This window comes from Enhydra lutris, unplaced genomic scaffold, assembly GCF_002288905.1.
Source record: "Enhydra lutris kenyoni isolate GAN:26980312 unplaced genomic scaffold, ASM228890v2 scaffoldscaffold8, whole genome shotgun sequence".
NCBI classification, from domain to species: domain Eukaryota; kingdom Metazoa; phylum Chordata; class Mammalia; order Carnivora; family Mustelidae; genus Enhydra; species Enhydra lutris.
The window spans coordinates 44,813,894-44,836,698 of NW_019154092.1; the positions used below are offsets into that span (position 1 = coordinate 44,813,894).

A 22,805-nucleotide genomic window follows, 5' to 3' on the forward strand; every position below is an offset into this window, starting at 1 on the left:
AAAGGACATAAAGACAGGGAGTGAATGATCTCTTAAACCCAATAAAAATATATTCCCTGTGGTGCATATCTGATTAGAATTTTGGGAAATAATACCATGTTCTGAGATCCCCAAATTTAAGCTATATCAGGTTAGTTCTTGGTAAATTTACAGATGAGACATTGCCTTAAAAATGTACGTCACCCATCATCCATCAGATTGTTGGACTTCATGGCATCTTACTAGATGACTCTAGATCTAAGAACCAGTTCAATAGGATATTTCTGGAAAGGACAAATGGAAATTACATTAAAATGCCAATATGTGTCTCAGACACCAGTCTGATGTAGAAGAATCTGTAAATCACCCTGAAGACGATCACAAGTTCTCAAATGCTGAGGCCAAAAGAATAAAATACATAAAAAAAAAAAAATTTACTTCAAAGAAAGTAAAATTCAAAGTGAATTGAAAGAACTTGGCAAAATCTAGAATAAATCAAGCTGTTTAAATGTATACTTTTGATCTTCTCTCCATTGAAATCTATATGATTTTAAAATAATAATATTTTAGAGAGCCATTAAGAACAAGAGTTTTATCTACAGAGTCAAAATAAATTAGGGTAAGTGACTCTAAATTAACAAAAAGCCTCAATAAGTTATAAGATAGTTTACTTGTGATTATCAACAGAAGAAAACAAAGACTAATTCAAATTAACTTGAGTTTGTCACTTTTTGCAACTTTGGGCAGATTTTAGTGGCTTCTCTCAACCATAAATCTCCAAGCTTATGTTTAGGCCCTCTGTTATGAATATTCATGATAAATGCCTAATAAGTAACTTCATCTTCTACTAGATTGGCAACTTCATTAGGGCAGCGACGAGGAATTTTTTATTTTGCCTCAATATCACCAATGATTAAACAGTGTCTAGTGTGTTTATTAGATTAATTTGGCTAAATGTTGGTGGATGAATATAAGGTCTGGCCACATATTAGTTTGTTTCGACATAGAAGCACAGGGTTATGTAATTTTATATATGCAAAAAGCTTTGATGATCACATTTTCTAGTCCTTCCATTTTTGAGATTACAAGATTTGGATCTGATAACTTAGCTGACCTCTGACTCCGCTCAGTGTTTAGTACCACATCTCATACTCAAGTGTCTCTTTGTGGTGGTTGTTACTTTCTTCCAAACCACCACATTTGATCCCAGTTTAACGCAAGCACAATCCCTTATGTCACAACCTAAATATTTTATGAAACCTGGGTTCATCCTTGACTTATCCCTTTCCTTCACAAACCACATTCAGCCGTCAACAGGTCCTTTTAATTATGCCTCAAAGTATACCTGTTCTCTCTCTTTCTCAGTTTCACTGTTACCTCCTTTGTCCAAGCTCTGGAACAGAACACTGTGCACCGGTTATCAGTCCCCATGGAGGACCCCACACACTTCTGCCCACTGCATCTTAGTACCAGAGTTGCCAAGGAAAACACAATACGGTCAAGCGCTGGTTAGAATGATGCTTTGCTCTCATGGAGAAGAGACAGACTAAGGTCAGCCCAGTAGCAGGTGTCAGACGCCACAGTTTGTGGGGCCCCTTGGCAGCCGACGCAGGACAGTTGGCCTGCTCACGTCCCTTCTGCAGAGCAGCAGAAGGACCCTACTCCCTCCTCTGTGGAGTCTTAAATACACAAAGCTACAAGTGTATCTGAACGCCACTGACATACACACTTCCACAGAACAATGGAACACTCCTTGAGCCTGAAACAGGGAAAACTATTCTCACTCTAGGCTGTAAACTCAGTACAAGCTGTCCGGGCTCCTCATCTCTTGGTAAGGAAGTGTTCAAGGTCCTAGGACCATTCTTAAACAGCTGGGTAGCATCTAGAGACTGCATACCGGACTCTGCCCTTCCAAACACAAGCCATGCTTTCTTTCACGTAGACTACTATCCTAAGATTCCTGTTTTGTCCTTGTTTTCACAAACATCCCACACCCCACAAATATTCTCCGCACAGCAGCCAGAATGATCTTCAAAAAATGTAAATCCAATCATGTATTTTCCTTGCTCAGAATCTCTTAATCATTTCTCAATGTAGTTGAAATGAAGTGCAAACTTCCTGCGATGGTGTAAGGCATCTGAATTATCTACCCCCGTCTACATCTCCAGTCTAATCTTTCGCTAGGCTCCTCCGTGCTCGGGGCTCTTCAAAGCTCATGCTCCATTAAAGAACCATGTTTTCTGTTTTGTTTTGTTTTTTAAAGAACTACTTAGTACTTTAATGCTCATTTACATTCATAGTTCATAAGATCTGGCAAGATCAATAAACACACTTAGAAGAAAATATGGTCGCTGATTCTATAAAAACTGTTCAAATATGCTGCTACCTGGGGCTTAAAGCTATTCTGGAGGAATATTTTGTTTCCTACCATACACACCTGTACCCCACTTCTGTCCCACTTAGAACCAGGGGGAAAACATGTCTGTGACTGCTCAGGCTTGCTCCCTTTTTTCACCTTTCTCCTCAGTCAAGTGACCTATGATATATTTGGGACCAGGAGAATAAGTCCATGACAAAAAGATTTTCAGGAAGGGTGATTTACCATTCTCTCATTTACTGAAATTCTCTTACAACCAAGGGATTGCTGGAGAGTAAGTTCAAAACAGATAAGTCTGAATAAATGAGTATTTCATGTGCTTGTAGTAGACTTTAATTCGGGTGAGTCTGAGACACATCCTAAACTATGAATGTAGGTGTCAAGCATCCATTTTTGTTCTTCTTTTGAATAACTCATTGTATCAGATATATTTGGTGACTCTCGACCAAACTACCAAAAAGTTTGGTAATTCTTTAAAAAGTTTTTATTTGCTCAGGGTCTCAGTACAAAAAGTAGAAAATCACACAAGTTCGGCAGTTAAGCTGAAATACTCTGGCTTTGCAATTTCATTGTGCAAATGCCCAGCATGCAAAGTCATTTCATCAGTTCCAATTTTCTCCCAGTAGGTACTTCTAAATCAAAATGAAAATTGCATAAGTTTACCGGAAGTCTTTAATCTAAATTACTATTTTTGCTGGGTTTTCTTAATTCTCATGTACTGATGGATTTGGTGGGGAGGAAAAACAAAGATATTAAATTATGAGAGAAAAAAATGAGTCATTTTAATATATTTGATGTGAATCTTAACTATTATCAAATTAATTTTAATCAGTTATGTACTGAAATAAAGTTAATGAGCTAACACTATCGATGCTGCCTACTTGAATTGAAAACTTATTCCATTTTGGTTTCTTCTTTCTTTGGTCTATATCTGCAAGTTCTAAATATATGACTCAGCTACATATTTTTGACAGGGGAAAAATACCCAATCATGTTTTACTGAGAGGAGGATGGTCCTACCAAACAGAGAGTAAAACATATTGGCATGAAACTTCAGTAAGGCCTTTTATAGCCTTATACTTATAAGGCCTTTATAAGTGAAGGCTACCTTATATATTACTATACCTAATATAGTGTCTAATATGAACTCAGTGCTGCTGGTACTAACAAGAATAAGCATTTGCATTAATAGATTGACTAGTAGAAAGCAATTTAATCCTTTGGATAATATGCTCAATTGTAAGTTTGAAACAATCATAACCCAATAGATTCTTATTTCAATAATCTTTGAAACATAAGATAATCCCTTGCTGAGTTTTTCTGCTTATTTGCTGTTATTGGGGCTTTGTCATGTTTTGCTTATGAAATATGATGAATGTGAATCTCATTTTTCTCCTCTGAATTTCCAAATAGTAATTGTACATTAACATAAATATAAAATAGTGTAATTTGTCATGTCATGTGATATAACATGTTAATATAGTACACAAATATATCAATAACTTTTTGTTCATTAATATGGAGATTAGTCAATGTTCATTGAGTACTATGTGTACCAGGGGAGTAATACTAAGACATAGGAGCTACTGATTCTGCCCTCATGGAGGTTATAGTACTTCTGTAGTCAAATACACATGATCTATTATAAAATTGAAGAAGCTCTCTTTAATACCAGTCTCTCGTATATGGTAGAAAAAAACAGTTATAGAGATGCCTTAGTGTTTTTCCATTATTTACTGAATTATTTACCATATCTAAAAAATGTTTTAGTCTTCAGATTAACCACTGTTTGTTTTGTTTTGTTTCCCCACATTGTTCTTCTATTGAAAATGTCCTTTTGGTGGGGTGCCTGTGTGTCTCAGTGGATTATAGCCTCTGCCTTCGGCTCAGGTCATGATCCCAGGGTCCTCGGGTTGAGCCCCATGTTGGGCTCTCTGCTCGGTGGTGAGCCTGCTTCCTCCTCTCTATCTCTGCCTCCCTCTCTGCCTACTTGTGATCTCTGTCTGTCAAATAAATAAATAAAATCTTAAAGAAAATGTCCTTTTGGGTCTATGGTACCTATTGAAAACCCATTCATTATTCAAGACCCAGTTCATATTCCACCATTTCTGGGGCTCTTTGCTTATTATTCCTTTTCCAACAGACATCACTAGGAATGATTTTATCTCTGCTCCCACAATGCAGTGTGTTATAGTATTGTTCTTGTGTATTTGCTTTTCCAACCAGACTGTGAGTTGTTTAAGGAAAGAAGCTAGTATTAGTTGTTAATTTTGCCATTGTATGCCTTAGACAATGAAGATGATGCCTGTCACACATTAGGTGTCCATTGAATGTTGACAAATTATATCAGTGCGAGTTTTCCAGAGAAACAGAACCATTATTTTCTTAATAACATTTTCTCTTCTAAAGCTTCCTTTATTATATGACTATACTATATAATACATATGACATATAGGGGCGCCTGGATGGCTCAGTGGGTTAAAGCCTCTGCCTTCAGCTCAGGTCATGATCTCAGGGTCCTGGGATCGAGCCCCACATCAGGCTCTCTGCTCAGTGGGAAGCCTGCTTCTCTCTCTCTCTCTCTCTACCTGCTTCTCTGCCTGCTTGTGATCTCTGTCAAATAAATAAATAGAATCTTTTAAAAAAATACATATGACATATAAAATATGTGTTACTTACTTGTTTATGTTATTGGTAAGGCTTTTAGTCAACAGTAGGCTATTAGTAGTCATGTTTTGAAGGAGTCCAAAGTTATTCATGAATTTTTTATTATACAGAGTGTTGGTGTCCCTAACCCCATGTTCTTCAAGGGTCAACTATTTGTTTGTTTATTGTGAGGAATTGGTTCATGTGATTAAGAAGGCTGAGAAGTCTAAGGACCTGCACTTGGCAAGCCAAAGACCTAGGAGAACAAATGGTGTGTGTTCAGTTTGAGTCCAAAAGTCTGAGAACCAGTAGAGCAGCTGGTGTCAGTTCCAATCTGAGTCTCGTTTCAAAGGCATCAGGAAACTGATGAATCAAAAACTCCACCTTTTTGTTCTGCCTAGACCATCAGTGGGTTAGATGAGGCCTGCTCACACTGGGGAGGGCAATCTGTTTTATTCAGTCTACTGACTCAAATGTGAGCTCATCCAGAAACATCCTCAGAGATGAACCCAGAGTATCTTTTAACCAGATACACTAGTACCCTGAAACCCAGCCGGGTTCATATATAAAATTAATCATCACATTGACTAACTGGCTGAGTGAATGAGCAAATAATTTGTAAATCTCCATGAGTTGATATGAGCAGTGATGGAAGGGGTTCACGGCCAGGTTAACAGGAGAATTTAGACAAAGCAGGGAAAGGATGACGACAATGACATAATAGAAAACAAAATATCACACAACTTTAAAAGCTTCCTTTTTTGTTATTTCGATGATTTGCTTGCTTAGAATTAAGTAAGATTTACAAGTAGGCCCAACAAATATCAGCCACATTCATAATCGACTTTCATGAATGTTGTGATCATTCATTAGCCATGCATAATGAGATTTAAACTTGATAGAAAGCCTAAGCCTGAATTCTGTAAAATTATTCATTATTATTGATTACAAACCAATCTCAGGTTTTATAATAAGAATTTTATCTGCAGAGTAGAGAATGAAAATAAAGTTATGGTCAAAGCCTGTTGAGGGAGACATCTCTTCATGAAATCAATATGTTCTTGAAGAGTTGTTTGCAATTGAATATAATACACTAAATAGAGCATGAGAATCATTAGTGATTTCCTCTTGCATATTTAAGATACGCTTATTTTAGAAAAAAGAAAAATAATTCTCTCACTTTTAAAAATGTATAGTAATATAATTTTACATGGTTGTATAATTTTTAGTACAATTAATTGTATAATTTTCAGTGGGGATGCAATAATTTGCATAAGCAATCATCAGTTGTAGAATTAGCCCATTTTCTATCATTCACTATTTTAAACAATGATGTACTGAATCATTTTATATATCTAGCTCTTCATATATTTATGGGTAGATTCCTAGAAGCAGAGCTCTTGGATTAAATTGTTATGATGAACATTGCCAAATTACTTTTCAGTGGTAGTATATCAATTCATACTTTCAGAAGTCATCATTTTGAAATCTTTGCAACATTAATAGGTTAAAGTGCTATATCATTTTTGTTTATACAATTGACTCGAACAACACAGATTTGAATTGCACAGGTCCACTGACATGCAGATTTTTTTCATAAATATATTACAGCACTCTAAAATTGTTTTCCTTATTATTTTCTTAATAACATTTTCTTTTCTCTAGCTTACTTTCCTGTATGACTACAGTATATGATACATATACAGAATATTTGTTAATCAGCTATTTATGTTATTGATAAGATTCTTAGTAGTTAAGTTTTTGGGGAGTCAGTGTTACAGTTGGATTTTTGACTACATGGGGGGGGATTGGCAACCTTAACTCCTGCATTGTTCAAGAGTCAACTGTATTTTCAGTTTTTGATTTCTAACAAATGCTTTTCTATATTGGAAGTTTATCCATTAAAAATCCCATTACAGTATTATACAAAAATCTTAAACAAAAAACTCCTAATTGATCTTCATTATAAATATGAGTTCCCATTTGGCTTTATATATCTATACAGGTAAAAGACCTATTTCAGTCATCAAAGGTATGACAGTAAAGTTAAGAGGAAAAGTACCCTCCAGTCAACAGAGTTTGCTGTATAGCTCTTTCTGTAAAAATAGATTCTATTCTAACTTTCATATAGAATAATGACATTGATATTCAATTTAATTTGATTAGATTTTATGAAGGATCTTTAACCAAGAAGACAATAGCATGCACATTTGAGGAAAAGGTGGTAAAGCTTTCTTCATTATTTAATCTTGTGCTGAGAAATAGATATTATATAATAACTCAGATGAATGAAAGAAAAGCTATTAATGCTACCTAGACGAATGCTTCCAGAATCCACCTCTGTTGATGTTGAAGTTAACAAAAGACATGGAGGGGCTGAATCATGCTTGTCTGATCGCTGATAATGGAATCAGGAAGAGCAGGGCGGATGGTATGTAGTATAATTCATATCTGAGAACAGTCTGTAGAGGAGAATTGTGTGGAGCTGAAATCCAGCTCTGGATTGTTGGCCAACCTTATGGAGCACGTTTTTAAACTTCATCCCTTCAAAGATCAAAGATCACTCTTCCCAATTCTTATAAAGGCACCATGTAGGCTGCCAGGAGCCCTACTGATGTTATTAAGAAGGGTAGTTTGGAGTATTCTGAACTACTCCATGGTTTTGAAGATCAGGAGTCCAGCAAGGCTGCTTGGTGAGATTATGATAGATCAGCATTCAAACTGGGTCTTGAGCACCCATAGATTAGAGGTGACCCCAAGTGACCACCTGGTTCCAAGCCTTATGTCTAATCAGTTTTCAAGGACTGGGAAGCGGAGCAGTCCTTCAGAGCATTTATAGTGGACAGACCTCTGAGGTGATTCTGAGAAACAGTGGTGTCATGTCTCCTTGACTACTTTTTGCCCAGGGGATGTGTTCATTGTGTGTTGCCATTCTTATAGAGCTGGACTGACAAACTGTACGATTTACTTTATTTGTTTTCCTTTTCATTTCATACCCTGTTACAGCCTTCTGAGGTTCAACTAATTACCCACATGGTTGTTTCTCATAAGATCACACACTGGGCGAGTAAGGCTGGCATCCACCAGACATACTCACTTGGTTTGTTTCACAATGCCACGTTTGAGCAACGGCTCTTCGGCCAACTACCTAGATGTCTGTAATTTTGCCAATGAAAATGAAGCTAAAACAAAAATCTGGAAAAAAATAAAGAAGAGAAATGATAGCTCTCAGAGGGACGTACTGGCAGAAATATGCTATAACAAATTCTAAGAATCATTTATTGGTCTTCTGGCTTCCAAAAAAGACCAAATCTAGAGAACTTTTCTTTGGATTACCTTTATTCTCTTCTCTTCAGCTAATTTAGGAATTAAACGAAGGCAAACAATGTCCTGGCTTTGAAGGGATAGAGCTTAGAGGCTTTAATTTGGAGCAAACAAAGCATCTACAGCAGTTCTCTGGCAGGTGTAGAATATCACCACATTGCTGAATATTTAAAAGCGAGGCATGTTTCCAACCCCAAAGTCTGTCCCCTAATTGATAAGTCTCTTTTTATTAAATGAATTTTAATTACTTAATAATTAGACCTTCCATTGGAGGAGATGGGGATCCTGATAGTCTGCCAGAGAGGCTAGAGGGCAAATCGGAAGAATGTGCCATTTTCAGATTAGAATTTTAAAAAAGGAATAGGCCCAGTCTAGGGGTGTGTGGGTACATGAGAGGCCTCCCTAGAGGCAGAGTCTTGGCATAAACCTGGGCTGCGAAATGCTTTATTTCTACTTTTGCTTAAAAGCCAAAGTAGTTTAGAATTCAATGAATGAAAGTGCACAGCTAAGATATTAAAACTTTCTGACTGTCTGGGTCCTCCTAGTCTATGTGGTGTGTATATGCATGGGTGGAAGGGTCCAGAGGGACTATTGTTCTCATTATTTTAATTCTGGGAGCCTAACACTTTTGATGTCCCTGCAGATTTAGCAGCTTTCATTCATTGCCATGGTGATATTTTACCTCATTTTTTTAGCATCACAAAAGAAAAGCCTAAATGAAAAATGTTTGCTGCTTTTGCTATTAACATTTCTACTGCCTCGGTGACAGAGAACAGTTTGGTTGTGCCTGGCTCCTGAGGAATTAGGTATTGGCTGAAACCTGATTGATGGTTATAGCCATTGCTCAGGATGTCCCAGTTGGGTGGGGGCTGGCCCAGGGACCACTGATAACATTGTTCCTGGGGACAGTGATTTGGAAGGAAGGAAGGATGGGGAAATTTCATTCAAAATGTGTATCACTGCTCAGCAATTTAAACTTATGAGGCTTGGTTAAAACATTCATGGATGCACTAGGCATAGCCCCTCCCCCCCAATAATTTTTCAGATGAAAGATTTTGTGGTTTGATTTCCTGTATGTATGTATGTGTGTGTGTGTGTATATCTCAGCCTTTTTGCTTTTTCACATCCCCTGAAGAAAATATGTGGTTTCCCTCTCTTTATGCCTCCCTAGCCATTGTTGTCCTTTCTAGACTTCCCAATGTTTAAAGTCTGGGATATTTGCCTAAACAAAATATCTTATGGATAATACACTTTTTATTCAATGAATATTCGAAGTACAAGGATATATCATGCACTGTGCTATTTCTGAGCACAGAATACAGTAGACTTGGCCCTGCTTTTGTGGAGTTTTATGTATTAGCTGGAAAGATGGCTGTTAAATCAATGCCATCGCTAATTACAGTTGAAGTAAGTGCTGGGAAGGAGACATGCAGAGATGATCGGTTCTATCTAGGCTTGGGGGAGTCCTCTCTGAGGAACTGAGAATTCCGGTATGGCACTGGGCACACTTAAATCCCCGGTATTCAAGTGCTGTGTTAGAGAAGAGCTTAACAGAGTTAAACTTTACTTCCCTTCTCCTTGCATGGGTAGGTAGTAAATGTTTTAGCAAAGAATTGTGGTTATAGCTGTTTAACAGGCCTTGAGCAACATTAACAAAGTAACATATATAAGTGGGCCCGTTATGAATCCTTTTACTGTGAAAATTAGTACTAAAGAATAACTGAAGGATCTTTTACAAAAATCAAAATAAACAGGGTAAGACCCATTTCTCCATGGTACTTGCATAATGGTTGTATATCCTTTGCTAACAGCACTTAATGCTTCCTATACAACTATTATTAGGATAATTAATGTCAATAAAATTTCTGATACTGAAACCCAGGCACTTTTCTAACTGTTAGGAACTTACAAAATTTGAATTATAAGTGTCTGTGTTTATCATTTCTGGGACAGGAGATAAAATGGAGCTCCCATACATGTCTTGATTTTTCCAAATGCAAAACAATATGTTGTCTCCTTTTAATAGTTCCCAAACTCATGCTTCCTTAGTAGTTGCTGGTCTTTGTTAATGCACAGAAGTGCAGATTTGTGTGAACCTGCAATTTGACTGGTAGGGGACACTTACCAAGAGTCCAGGTGTTGCTAGATTGAAAGCTGCCGTAGTATCTTGGGTCAAACTAAGTGTGAAGGTAGGAACCTTGACTGCAGTTCATTCTTGGAAACAGCCTTTCCTCCAAGGTAATAGTGAAAAGCCTCCTGAAAGCATCAAAAAATTAAGTCTGTTAAAAAAAGAAAAAAGAAAGTAAGTCTGCATGCTATTTTCCAAAGTGCCATATTTTAGGCTGAAGTTTATCTCTGAGAATACATGTTAAACAACAGTTCATCCAGCACTGTGCAGCTACGTAGAGGTTGAGGAGTTCAGGGATACTGATTTACAGAAGAAATTCCTTTTGACACATTTCCATTATTTCCATGGTTGGGGAAATTTCTGTGGGTTGGGGAAATAAGGTATTTTAAGAAATATGATAATTCGGCACTAAAACTTAAAAAGAAAAACAAGCAATCATACATATTGTAAACATTGGGAGGAATTTTGCTCCTATTCTAGTTCCGTCTGTAAAGTGGAGACAGGGACACTTACAGGTCTATCGTGTGGGTTACGTGAGGTGATTTATTAAGGAACTAACAGTAGTGCAAATGATAAAACTGAGACCTCGCCTGAAGTCATCCAGCTGGTTAAGTGGCGAAGGCTAGAATTGACCCCAGATTATCTGGTACCCGTGTGTCTCCTTTACCATCCCAGACTACTGCCGAATATGCTAGCTTGTGGGTAGAGCCACACTCAGATGCGGTTACCAACATTTAGGTATCTCAATGCTCTTTTTAAACATTTAGAGTCACCTAGAACTTCAGCAAATTCCGTGTATTTTGTTTTTCTTTCAGGAGATATTTGATATACTCTGGAGACATAAAATGCCCCTCTCCCCCTCCAAAAAAAACCCCACATATGCAAACATATAAACACTTTTCAGTATTTTATTGGTATAAGTAGCTTTGTCATAGTATCTATAAGTTATCACTGCTGTAAACATGCAAAAAAATGCAAAAAACAATTTCTGGGAAGCAAAACTAGAGAAAAGGTGATTTTTTTTGAGTCTGTAACTTAAGAATAATCACAGTTTTGATAGGTAGATATTTTCTTTTTTAGAGAAAACTCGATAAATACAATTAAGAGGAAGTAGGCTTAGAGAGTAGACCAGTTCAATAGATACAAGAAATATTTGCCAGGGTTATAGAAGATGAGCATAGAAAATGCCTTGCACTAGGTTCTTGGGTACCAGCATTTGGGGTATAAGACAATTCTAGAAAAAACTGGGGACATTCGAGTTTCTTAAGTGAAGCAAAAACCTTGGTGATTTAGGAACACTGATCTTTTACTATGTTTGGAATATATTAGGCTGAGAAAAGAGTAGAGCTAGGAAGACCACTTTTGCTATGATGACAATGGATCAGATGTGTCTGAGTCAAACGTTTTTCAGGAAAAGGCTCTTCTGGATCAGGTAGCTATTTTTCATGAGGATCTAGTTAAAATTATAGTTGTATCTCTCTGTGAATGAAGCATGGGAATCATTTGTATTGCCTTAGAGCATTAAATGGCTCTTCCGAAAATACTGTATTTCATTCTTACGAGTTACAGTGAGTTTAATGTTCATTACTAAGTGCTCATACTCATGCCTTGAAAATTTAGTACTAAGGTGATAGCCTATAACTTCTTCTTTTAATACTGTTGCTTGGTTGTTACACCACCAAGAGATGTGAGTGCTAAAATTTGGCACAATATCGGGAACATTAATTTAAGCCATATAGAGCCTTGTAAACTTACAATTGCTTTTGGATGTGTTGGGTTTGCTTTGCAGAGACAAAAAAGAAAAAGCTACAAATCATGTTAATAATTTCTCACTATGTCAAATAGTCAACTACTTGAAATTTTCAAATATTATTACATCATTAAATTTTAAATAAGATGCATTCTGACCTCATTTATTAAAATATGAAATAATCATAGAGTGCATACTAAAAATCATGTGGAATATTAGCCAATTCCATTAAGTCTAATTATATTAATATACAATCTTATGTCTTGTGTATGATTCTTCTAGCTCGTTTGAAGTTTACATAAAGGAGCTGGCTGTTGAGTATTAGTTTGAATTCAGCTGTACTTCATTTTATTGCACTTTGCTTTATTTTGCTTCCTAGATATTGCAGTTTTTACAAATTGAAGGTTTGTAGCAACCCTGTGTCACACGTCTGTCGGCCCCATTTTTCCAACAGCATTTGTTCACTTTGTGTCTCTGCATCACGTTTTGCTAATTCTTCCAATAGATCAAGCTTTTTTCATTATTATTATAGTTGTTATGCTCACCTGTGATTAGTGATTCCAATGTTACTATCGTAATTGTTTGAGACACCATGAATCCCGCTCATATAAGATGACACACTTAATCTACAAATGTTCTGTGCGCTCTGACTGCTTCACCAGCAGGCCATTCCTGCATCCTTTTCCCTCTATTTGGGCCTCCCTCTTCCTCAAGACACAGTATTGAAATTAGACCAATGAATAACTTTTCTGTGGCCTCTAAGTGCTCGAGTTAAAGAAAAAGTCATTCATCTTTCATATTAAAACAAAAGCTAGAAATTATTAAGCTTAGGGAGGAAGGTACATCAGAAGCCAAGACAGCCCAAAAGCTAAGCATTTGCCCCAAACAATCAATTGTGATTCAGCCAGATTGTGCGGAGGAAAACTTCTTGAAGGAATTTAAAAATGCTATTCCCATGAACACAGAAATGATAAGAAAGCGAAACAACCTTATTGCTGATATGGAGAAAGTTTTAGTGGTCTGGATAGAAGGTCAAACAAGCCATAACGTTCTCTTAAGCCAAAGTCTACCGCAGAGCAATACCCTAAATCTCTTCAATTATGTGAAGGCTGAGAGGGGGTAAAGAAGCTGCAGAAGGAAAGGTTGGAGATAGCAATCGTTGTTTAATGAAGTTCAAGGAAAGAATCCACCTCTATTATACCAAAATGCAAGGAGAAATAGAAAATGGTGATGTAGAAGCTGTAGCAAGTTATCCAGGTCCAGCTAAGGTAGTTAATGAAGGTGGCTACACTAGACAACAGATTTTCAATGTAGACAAGATAGCCTTCTCTTGGAAGAAGATGTCATCTAAGATTTTCATGGCTAGAGAGGAGAAGTCAAAGCTTCAAACGACAGGCTGACTCTCTTCTTAGGGACTAATGTAGCTGGTGATTTTAAGTTGAAGCCAGGGCTCATTTACCATTTTGAAGATTCTCAGGCTCTTAAGAATTGTGCTAATTCCACTCTGCTCTATAAATGGAACAACAAAGCCTAGATGACAGCACATCTGTTTACAACATGGTTTACTGAATATTTTAAGCTTACTGTTGAGACATACTGCTCAGAAAAAAAAAATCATTTCAAAATATTACTCCTCTTTGACAAGGTACCTGGTATCTCTAGAGCTCTGGTGGAGATGCACAACAAGATTAATGTTTTCATGCCTGCTAGCACAACATCCATTCTGAAGCCGTGGATCAAGGAATAATTTGGACTTTCAAATCTTATTATTTAAGAAATACATTTTGTAAGGCTATCGCTGCCATTGATAGTGACCCATCTGATGCAATAGGACAGTCAATTAAAAACCTTCTGGAAGGGACTCACCATTCTAGATGTCATTAATCCTATATATGATTCATGGGAGGAGGTCAAAGCACCAACATTAACAGGAGTTTGGGAGAAGTTGATTTCAACACTTTGGGTGAGTCGAAGGGATTGAAGACTTCAGTGGAGGAAGTAAATTATGAATGTGGTGAAAATAACAAGAGAACTAGAATTAGAAGTGGAGCCTGAAAATATGACTGAATTGTTGCAGTCTGGTGATAAAACTCAAACGGATGAGGAGTCACTTCTCACCAATGAGCAAGGACAGTGGTTTTTTTTGAGGTGGAATCTACTCATAGTGAAGGTGCTGCAAATATTATTGAAATGAAAATAAAGGATTTGGGATATTACATAAATTTAGTTGAAAAAGCAGCAGCAGGGCTGACTCCAATTTTGAAAGAGGTTCTACTCTGGGTAAAATGCTATCAAAGAGCATCACATGCTACAGAGAAATTGTTCACTAATTGAACAGTCAATCACTGCAACAAACCTCATTGTTGTCTTACTTTAATAAATTACCGCAGCCACCCCAGCCTTCAGCAACCACCACCCCCTGATCAGTCAGCAGCCATCAACAGTGAGGCAAGACTCTACTGGCAAAAAAGACTTGAAGCTATTGAAAGCCCAAATGATGCTTAGCTTTTTTTTTTTTTTTTAAATGTTATTAGTTTTTGATGTAGTGTTCTAAGATTCATTGTTTACATATAACACCCAGTGCTCCATGCAATATGTGCCCTCCTTAATACTCATCACTGGGCCAACCCATCCCCCCAAACCTCCCCCAGCATTTTTTAGCAATAAAGTACTTTTAAATTAAGGTATGCTATGTATTGCTATTGCACATTTAATAGATTACAATAGAGTGTAACCACGACTTTTATATGAACCAGCAAACCAAAAAGTCCATTTGACTTACTTTATCACAATATCTACCTTATTGAGTTGCTCTAGAACTGAACCTACAGTATCTCCAAGGTATGCTTTCACCCTTTCATTCAATATTTTATTCTATTATATTTATTAACTAGAATTTAGTAAGCGAGTTTTTGGAACACCACAGACATTTAAACATAAAGTATGTATTGAGAACTTTATCCATTGTGTATAACTTATACAAGAATGTATAGCTGAATATATGTAAGTATCCAGATACTTCATCAATTTATTCAAAATATTTTTCCTGTGTTTTATAAAACACATTAATTTGTATGTGTAGGTAAATTATTCCAACTATATTTCCTTAACTACAAAATAAAATATAAGAAGTGGAGGCCAAGAAGAAAACTATTAAATAAAAAAAATTTGAAAAAATCTGTTGTCCTACGTAACATTTGCAACATCTGGCTGACTATCCATTGCAGTTTTACCTTGTGTCATATATACAGCCATTATCTGTTTAAGTACATGCTTTAAATCTATACTTTAGCAATCAGTTGTAGATTAATGTACTTAAATTTTGAATAGACTAGACGTGACACTACAAAGAGTGTAGAAACTGGACTTTGAACAATGAGCCAGGACACAAGTTAGCAGATTCCTTTTGGTCTTTACTCAGTGGTAAATCTAGCATAGTTATGTAATAATTCTGGATACAAAATAAGAATAGAATTATGCATGTGGCTGGTACCCCCTGTTGATACATTTGTAGCATGGAGACAGACAAATCCAGGAATCCAGATTCTAAAGCCTTAACTGGGGATCCAGATGAATAATTTTAGTACCTTGTGTTTGGGATAAATTTCAATTGATAAATTAATATTTGCACAAGTATGAGTGGTTCTGCATGGTCTAGAATTAATCATTCTTACTTAAGAACAGCCTTAATATTGCATTTATAGGTCTGCAAGTCTGTTAATGTGAATGTAGGTATAATGAGTGGCAAACCATCTTTGATATCTTCTACCTGTTCTATATGTGATATTGATATAATTTCCTATTTCATAGATTCAATTATCTGGTGGTTCAAATAGTCTAATCCCTGAAAGAGATAATGAAATCCCACTTTCAGCTACAGAAGGAGGCTCCTCTATAGCATTTCTGATTGTCTCCCATATTTAATTATGATGTTTTATTTAAGTCATCCTGTCTTTCCCCCTTTGACTTATCCAAATTTTTTTTCAAATTGTAAGGAAAGTTAGGTTTGTGAGAATTAATAGACCCAAAATAAAACTAATAGTAGTTAAAACTGAGTACAATAGAATTTGTTATTACCTACATATTGATGGAAAATTTATTGGTAAAATTTGATCCTGGGCCTAGGAAATTTTGACTCAGTTAATACAAATCTATAAAATCAAAAACATCGCAGTAACATAAAATATGGTCAGAAAAACTTGATTTGAATCCCAAAATGATGACTGAATTAAATTTTATTATGAAATGAACACACAATGAAAACAATTCCAAAAAGATTGAAGTGAAAATCAAAATATTGGAATATAACTGTAATGAATGAAACATGAATCAAGGAATTTAAAATTATTTAATTAAATGAACTCTAGAAAATAAAATCGCTAATGTTCTATCAGTGATGGCATAATTCATTCAAATATGTTTATATTTAAAAAGTTTTTACTGTCAAAGCAATAGGGTCATAAATATCCATCTGTTCACAAAAAGGGCAAGATCAAAATATTTTTTACCCTTCTCATGTACAACATCATGATATAGGAGACTTCTCTTTCACTATGCTCATGCTCAGTAATGGTCAATTTATTTTCTTTTTGTCATTTCTTTTTTTATTTTTCTTTTTCCTACATTTGCTTAATCATCCATATGAATGCATCTTTTTCATATGTTACTGTACATGAACATCACAGTGGTTGTATGAGTTGAGTTAGCTCTTATCACATATTATAGCCCAAAGAAATGAAAAAAGTTACCAAAGGAATCTTACAGAGTAGATCACCCAGCCAGGCTGGAAACACAAGCTAATCTAAACCACAACTATAACTGGCAAATACCTGAAGCAGTCAACCCAAACAAGAGTGTTCTCTGTTACTATAATTAGTGGTTAATGTCACCCATCTTTATTGAAATTGCTGTAGGCTATGCCATTTGGCCAGTCCTTTGTGAATCTCCTTAACTTCATAATCCTTTGTCCAAAGGCATGTACTTGGAAGCACATAGGACCAGGATTCAAAAGAACTAGGTGCCTGCCTGGCTCAGTCAGTAGAGCAAGTAACTCTTAATCTCAGGGTCATGAGTTCAAGTCCTACATTATGTTTGGAGTCAACTTAAAAAAAAAAAAAAAAAAAAAAAACCAGGTCTTATTTGCAGGATGGTGTAAGCTTGTGTGTGGAATTCCATTTCTCTGAACTTCATTTTCCTTATATGTAAAATTAGGATGTTCTTGTGTATTCTGTTTATTTTACAAGGCTGTTTTATAAATGAAGAATAACAAAATAATAAGCTTCTAGAGATCAATGGCAATACGTTTATCATTTTTTTAGTCAAAGAAACTATTGTAATGTCAGACACATAATGTGGTAAAATATGAAGAGCAAATGAGATAAAATTGGACAAAACATCAAATAGAATTTTTTTTCTTAAAGATTTTATTTATTTATTTTACAGAGAGAGAGATCACAAGTAGGCAGAGAGGCAGGCAGAGAGAGAGGGGGAAGCAGGCTCCCTCCTGAGCAGAGAGCCTGATGTGGGGCTCAATCCCAGGACCCTGAGTTCATGACCTGAGCTGAAGGCAGAGTCTTAACCCGTGAGCCACCCAGGCTCCCCTCAAATACAATTTTCTATAAAGAATACCAATGTGATTATTTTTATTGATGATTATTATGCCTTTTCTAATGGATTTATCCTTCCTTCTCTCTTTTTCCCCTAGGACCACTGAGGTTCCTATCCCAGACAGAATCTGTCACAGCTTTCATGGGAGACACAGTGCTACTCAAGTGTGAAGTCATCGGGGAACCTATGCCAACAATACACTGGCAAAAAAACCAACAAGACCTGATTCCTATCCCAGGAGACTCCCGAGTGGTAGTCTTGCCCTCTGGAGCCTTGCAGATCAGCCGACTTCAACCAGGGGACATTGGAATCTATCGATGCTTAGCTCGGAATCCAGCCAGCTCAAGAACAGGAAATGAAGCCGAAGTCAGAATTCTGTCAGGTATGGCTGTGCTTTTTATTTTCTTATGAATTATATTCTTTGGAGTCGTTTGAACAACAATGTTCCCTTTAACAAATGCTTTGTAATTGGCTTTAAATTCTGGGGTTTTGCTTTACATTTGTTTGTTTGTTTGTTTGTTTGTTTCTATCCAAATGAGACATTAGATGAGGGTAAGCCAAAAGCTTTCTATATTCTTCCCAGTCTTGTAGCTGAAGTTTCCCGAGAAATATATATTTTCTTTATATCTGGCTTTATTCATGGATGCATTCACTCATTCCATTAATACACAATGAGCGCTTCTTTGTGTAAAGCTCACTGCCAAGCATCATTAATGTATTACTTTATTTTCCCCTGATAACATTCTAAGAAGCCGTGAATATTATCCCCATTTTCAAAGGATGACAGTGAGGCTCTGCAAGGTTAAGAATGTTCCCCAGGTTAATACTGAACATTCATTTCCTCACCAATTCATATACTTATTTTTGAGAAACACGGTGCTATGTACAGGGATGTAGCAATGATTAAGACTGACACAGAGCCTGGTTTTTTAGAGTTCTGGGTGAACATGGGCATGTAAATCATTACAATATGTTGGGACTGATACTATGATAAGGAAAGTTGTTTTCTTCTATCTTAATCTTCCTTTCTCTTCTGGCAAATCTAAGACTCTGGCCTCCTTTTCCTCTCCTAAATGACCAGAGGTTAGACCGGAGATTTTCTAACAACTCCTCTCTTGCAATAACTGCTACGATCTTCTATGTAATATCTACTTTCTCATTTAGTTGCACTTGGAGGGTTTATAAAGACTTATTTGTGAGAATCACAAAGAAGACACGCACTTGAGTAGTTGGGACAGACCCCCTATCAAAGCATTGATGTTGGCTTTTGTCTCTACATGCTGCGTATAGTTCTCACAAGTCCTTCAGCTAGGTAGAGGGTAACATTCCTAAGTCTCTTCAAAAGTAAACTGGCAGTTTGAACATTTCCAGGTACTTTGATAAAGACATTTTGAATCCTCTTTTAATTCTTTTGTATACTCTCTCCTCCATCAGTTACAGGGTTACTGACTTAAATGTGTCAATAATCATCAGCACCGCTGTTTCCTTCCATCCACTAGGCAGTGACAGATGCAAATGTAGCATTTATTTCCAACACATGCGTGCATTTATTTAGGCATCCATTAGATACACAAAAATTTTAAATATTTATATTCATATGTCCTTAATAATGCATCTAAGTCAATCAGATGGGAAGCCTAGGAAAGCCACCAGCAAATTGGCAAGACTATGTTAGCCTATCTTACTATGACTGAAAGGTGTGTTTTCCAGAGGTATTAAGGAATAAAGTTGGACTAATTAAATATTAAATCTGAAATAGAAAGTTTTGAAAGACACAGAGACATAACCACCAAAATACCATTTACATTTATTCACCTTGTAAGACACATTTGCATTATAATTTGTGGAGAGTTTATTTAAAGCCAAATTTCATAATATTAATTTGGATAAAATCAAGGATATGTCAGGGTACTTTGGAAGTGTATGGGTATTTTTTTATCTGAATGGAAATGGAAAATTTTTTGAAGTTATTACAGCTAATGAGAAATTTTCTTGAAGTTCTACAAATTCAAATATAAACTTTAAAAAGAACTTATGAGGTGAGGTAATAAATACACACACACATTATTGTCACACTTGGTTAAGTTTGTTTTCTCTGCTACTGATCATGTAAAGTATCTACTGAAGGAGCATATGTTTGTCCAATTTATCACTGAGTTTACAAGTTGTTTTAGAGTTCAAATACACAAATCCACAGGTACAAAATTGAGTGAGAGAATGAGTGGATGGATGGATGGATGGATGGTCAATTCCAGTTTCTTTTAATTGCCATTTATGATTTTCTCATTTTTAAAATCTTGCTAATCCTTTCTGAATCGATATCTGTTTTCTATAAGTACCAATATGAGGAAGTAATAAATTACATAGAGAGATCTCTCTATTCTAATGCCTATTTAATCACATAAGATGGAATTAGTTAAAATAGGAAACCATCAAATTTATAAGTATTAAAGTGGTATCTGAATAGTCACCATTCTTTAAAAAATATATATTCTTCTTCATGGTCGTTTAAGTACTATCTTGATTGAAGATATCTGTTTTTGTATTAGTTTGAAACATAAATGCTAATGTGTGTAGAGAGTTATCTAGTACTAATTAATATATAATTTGATGTTCTTATTAAAGTTTATGTAAAGTAAAAGTTGCCCCATTTATAAATTAAGTGCTTGATATCACCAAGTAACTGAGATCCATTAAATTCAGATTTTAAGAATCAAGTAGTTGTTTTGAAATGGTGCTATTCAGTTAGCAATTTCAGTTTATTTACTAAATAAATGAATACATCATTCAACAAACTTTTGAGTGAATTTAATATACCTGCCATCATGCTGGTTCTTAGGAATCCAAACTTGAGAGACTGTGCCCTAAAACAGCAGTAACGTAGTGGGGAAAACATGGGGCATGTGGGTGGCTCGTAGGTTAAGCGTCTGCCTTCAACTCAGGTCATGATGCCAGAGTTCTGGGATTGAGCCCTGTATCAGGCTCCCTGCTCAGTAGGGAGCCTGCTTCTCCCTCTCCCTTTGCTTACTGCTCCCCCTGCTTGTGCTTATTTCTTATTGTCTCTCAAATAAAAAAATAAAATCTTAAAAAAACCAACCAGCCAACCAACCAAACAAACAAAAAAACCCCAACAGACAAAGAAAGTGGACTATGCTGTGAATGAAGAAATGTAGTGGCATCCCCTCACGTAGAAATGCCAGGTACCAGTTTTGAAAGGCAAGGAAGTGTACCCCAGGTCAGAAGAGCAGCATCAGCACAGCATAGAGAAAGGAGACATCATAGCTTTTCAGGGGACCTGCACTTAGTTTTTTTTTTAATTTATTTTTTAATTAACATATAATGTATTATGTGTTTCAGGGGTACAGATCTGTGAATCATCAGTCTTACACAATTCACAGCACTCACCATAGCACATACACTCCTCAATGTCCATCAGCTCACCACCCTATCCCTTCCTCCCATTCTCCCCCCCCCCCCCCCCGCCCCCAGTTTGTTTCTGAGATTAAGAGTTTCTTATGGTTTATGTACCTCCCCGGTCCCATCTTGTTTCATTTTTCCTTCCCTTCCCCCCACAAACCCCCACCCTGCCTCTCAAATTCCTCATATCAGAGAGATCATATAATTGTCTAACAATCATATAATTGTCTTTCTTTGATAGACTTATTACACTTAGCATAATACACTCTAGTTCTATCCACATTGTGGCAAATAGCAAGATTTGGGGTTTTTTTGATGGTTACATAGTATTCCATTATATATAATGGAATACTATATATAATATATATTTTTATATATATATATGTATATATACATATATATTTAATACATATATATTTAATATATATTATAATATATAATATATAATTGATATATATAATATATAAATACATATATATTTAATATATATTTAATACATATCTATATTTAATACATATATAAATATATATGTATATATAAATATAAATATATATATATAAGATATTATATATAATCTTTATCCATTCACTTGTTGATGGACATATAGGTTTTTCCATAGTTTGGCTATCGTGGACATTGCTGCTATAAACACTCAGGTGCACGTGCCCTTTTGGATCACTACATTTGTATCTTTAGGTAGATACCCAATATGCACTTAGTCTTTTTAACAAGGTCATAGGGCACAGGAAGTGTTGGAGGGGACGAACTGGATGTAAGGAAAATAAACTGAAGGGAGGGAGATAAGGTAGAATGTGTGGCATTAACCTGGAGAGAACTGACCCATGGTGGTATCAGACAGGATTCAGAAATGAAGATGAGGGATCTTCATTAAGGATAAGTCTTGGAAACACATCACATAAGGCATATGAGGGAGAGGGTGGAAACCAGGCTCAGTAAAAGTAAGGCAGTGGCATATTTCTCTGAGATTGGGTGTGGAATAGTGGTGCTACTGTGTTCAAAATTAATTACAAACTTTTAAATGTCATACTTGCTTAAGATTTCCTCATAACATTTTATATTTTCCAGATTAAATGCATAATTCTTTCATGCAAAGGTAGGGAAATCAGTAATTTAATTTGATTGATGTTTTAAGACAGAAATTGAATTCTTGCTTATTAGGAATTGTATGTTTTTAACAGAGTAAGTTAGTATTAAATTGTCGCACAGGGTTTTTTTGGGGGAAATAATGGTAATACAACACTAAGTAAGGTCGAGATGGTTTGAAGTATTTTGTTGCACGTGATGGGGAATGTATGAGGTATTGTGGGGCCCCTGGGATTGTCAGGTTCGCTTTATTCAGTTCTCGTGATATCTGAGTGCCAAGCAGTAGATTGAATTGCTGAATTATAAATCTGCTTTGGGCACTAGGTTGACTAAAATAACTGGCCCATCCACTGAAACTCTTATTTCAGTTTTCTTAATGGCCTAATTGAATTGATCAATTGGTAATTCAATCTATTGTGCATTCGTTTAACTGCAATTAAATGACTCTGGGTCCTGGATAGACCTGAACTCTA

General features: G+C 36.0%; 1 protein-coding gene across 1 annotated transcript in view; it reads left to right on the top strand.

Annotated features, from left to right (window-relative positions):
• The window catches only part of LOC111142604 (DCC netrin 1 receptor), a 739,964-nt gene that overhangs the window by 120,600 nt on the left and 596,559 nt on the right, over positions 1–22,805 (top strand). The window contains exon 2 of the mRNA XM_022495904.1: positions 17,909–18,193. Coding sequence (XP_022351612.1) covers positions 17,909–18,193 — 285 coding nt within the window. The remainder of the gene's footprint in view (positions 1–17,908; positions 18,194–22,805) is intronic.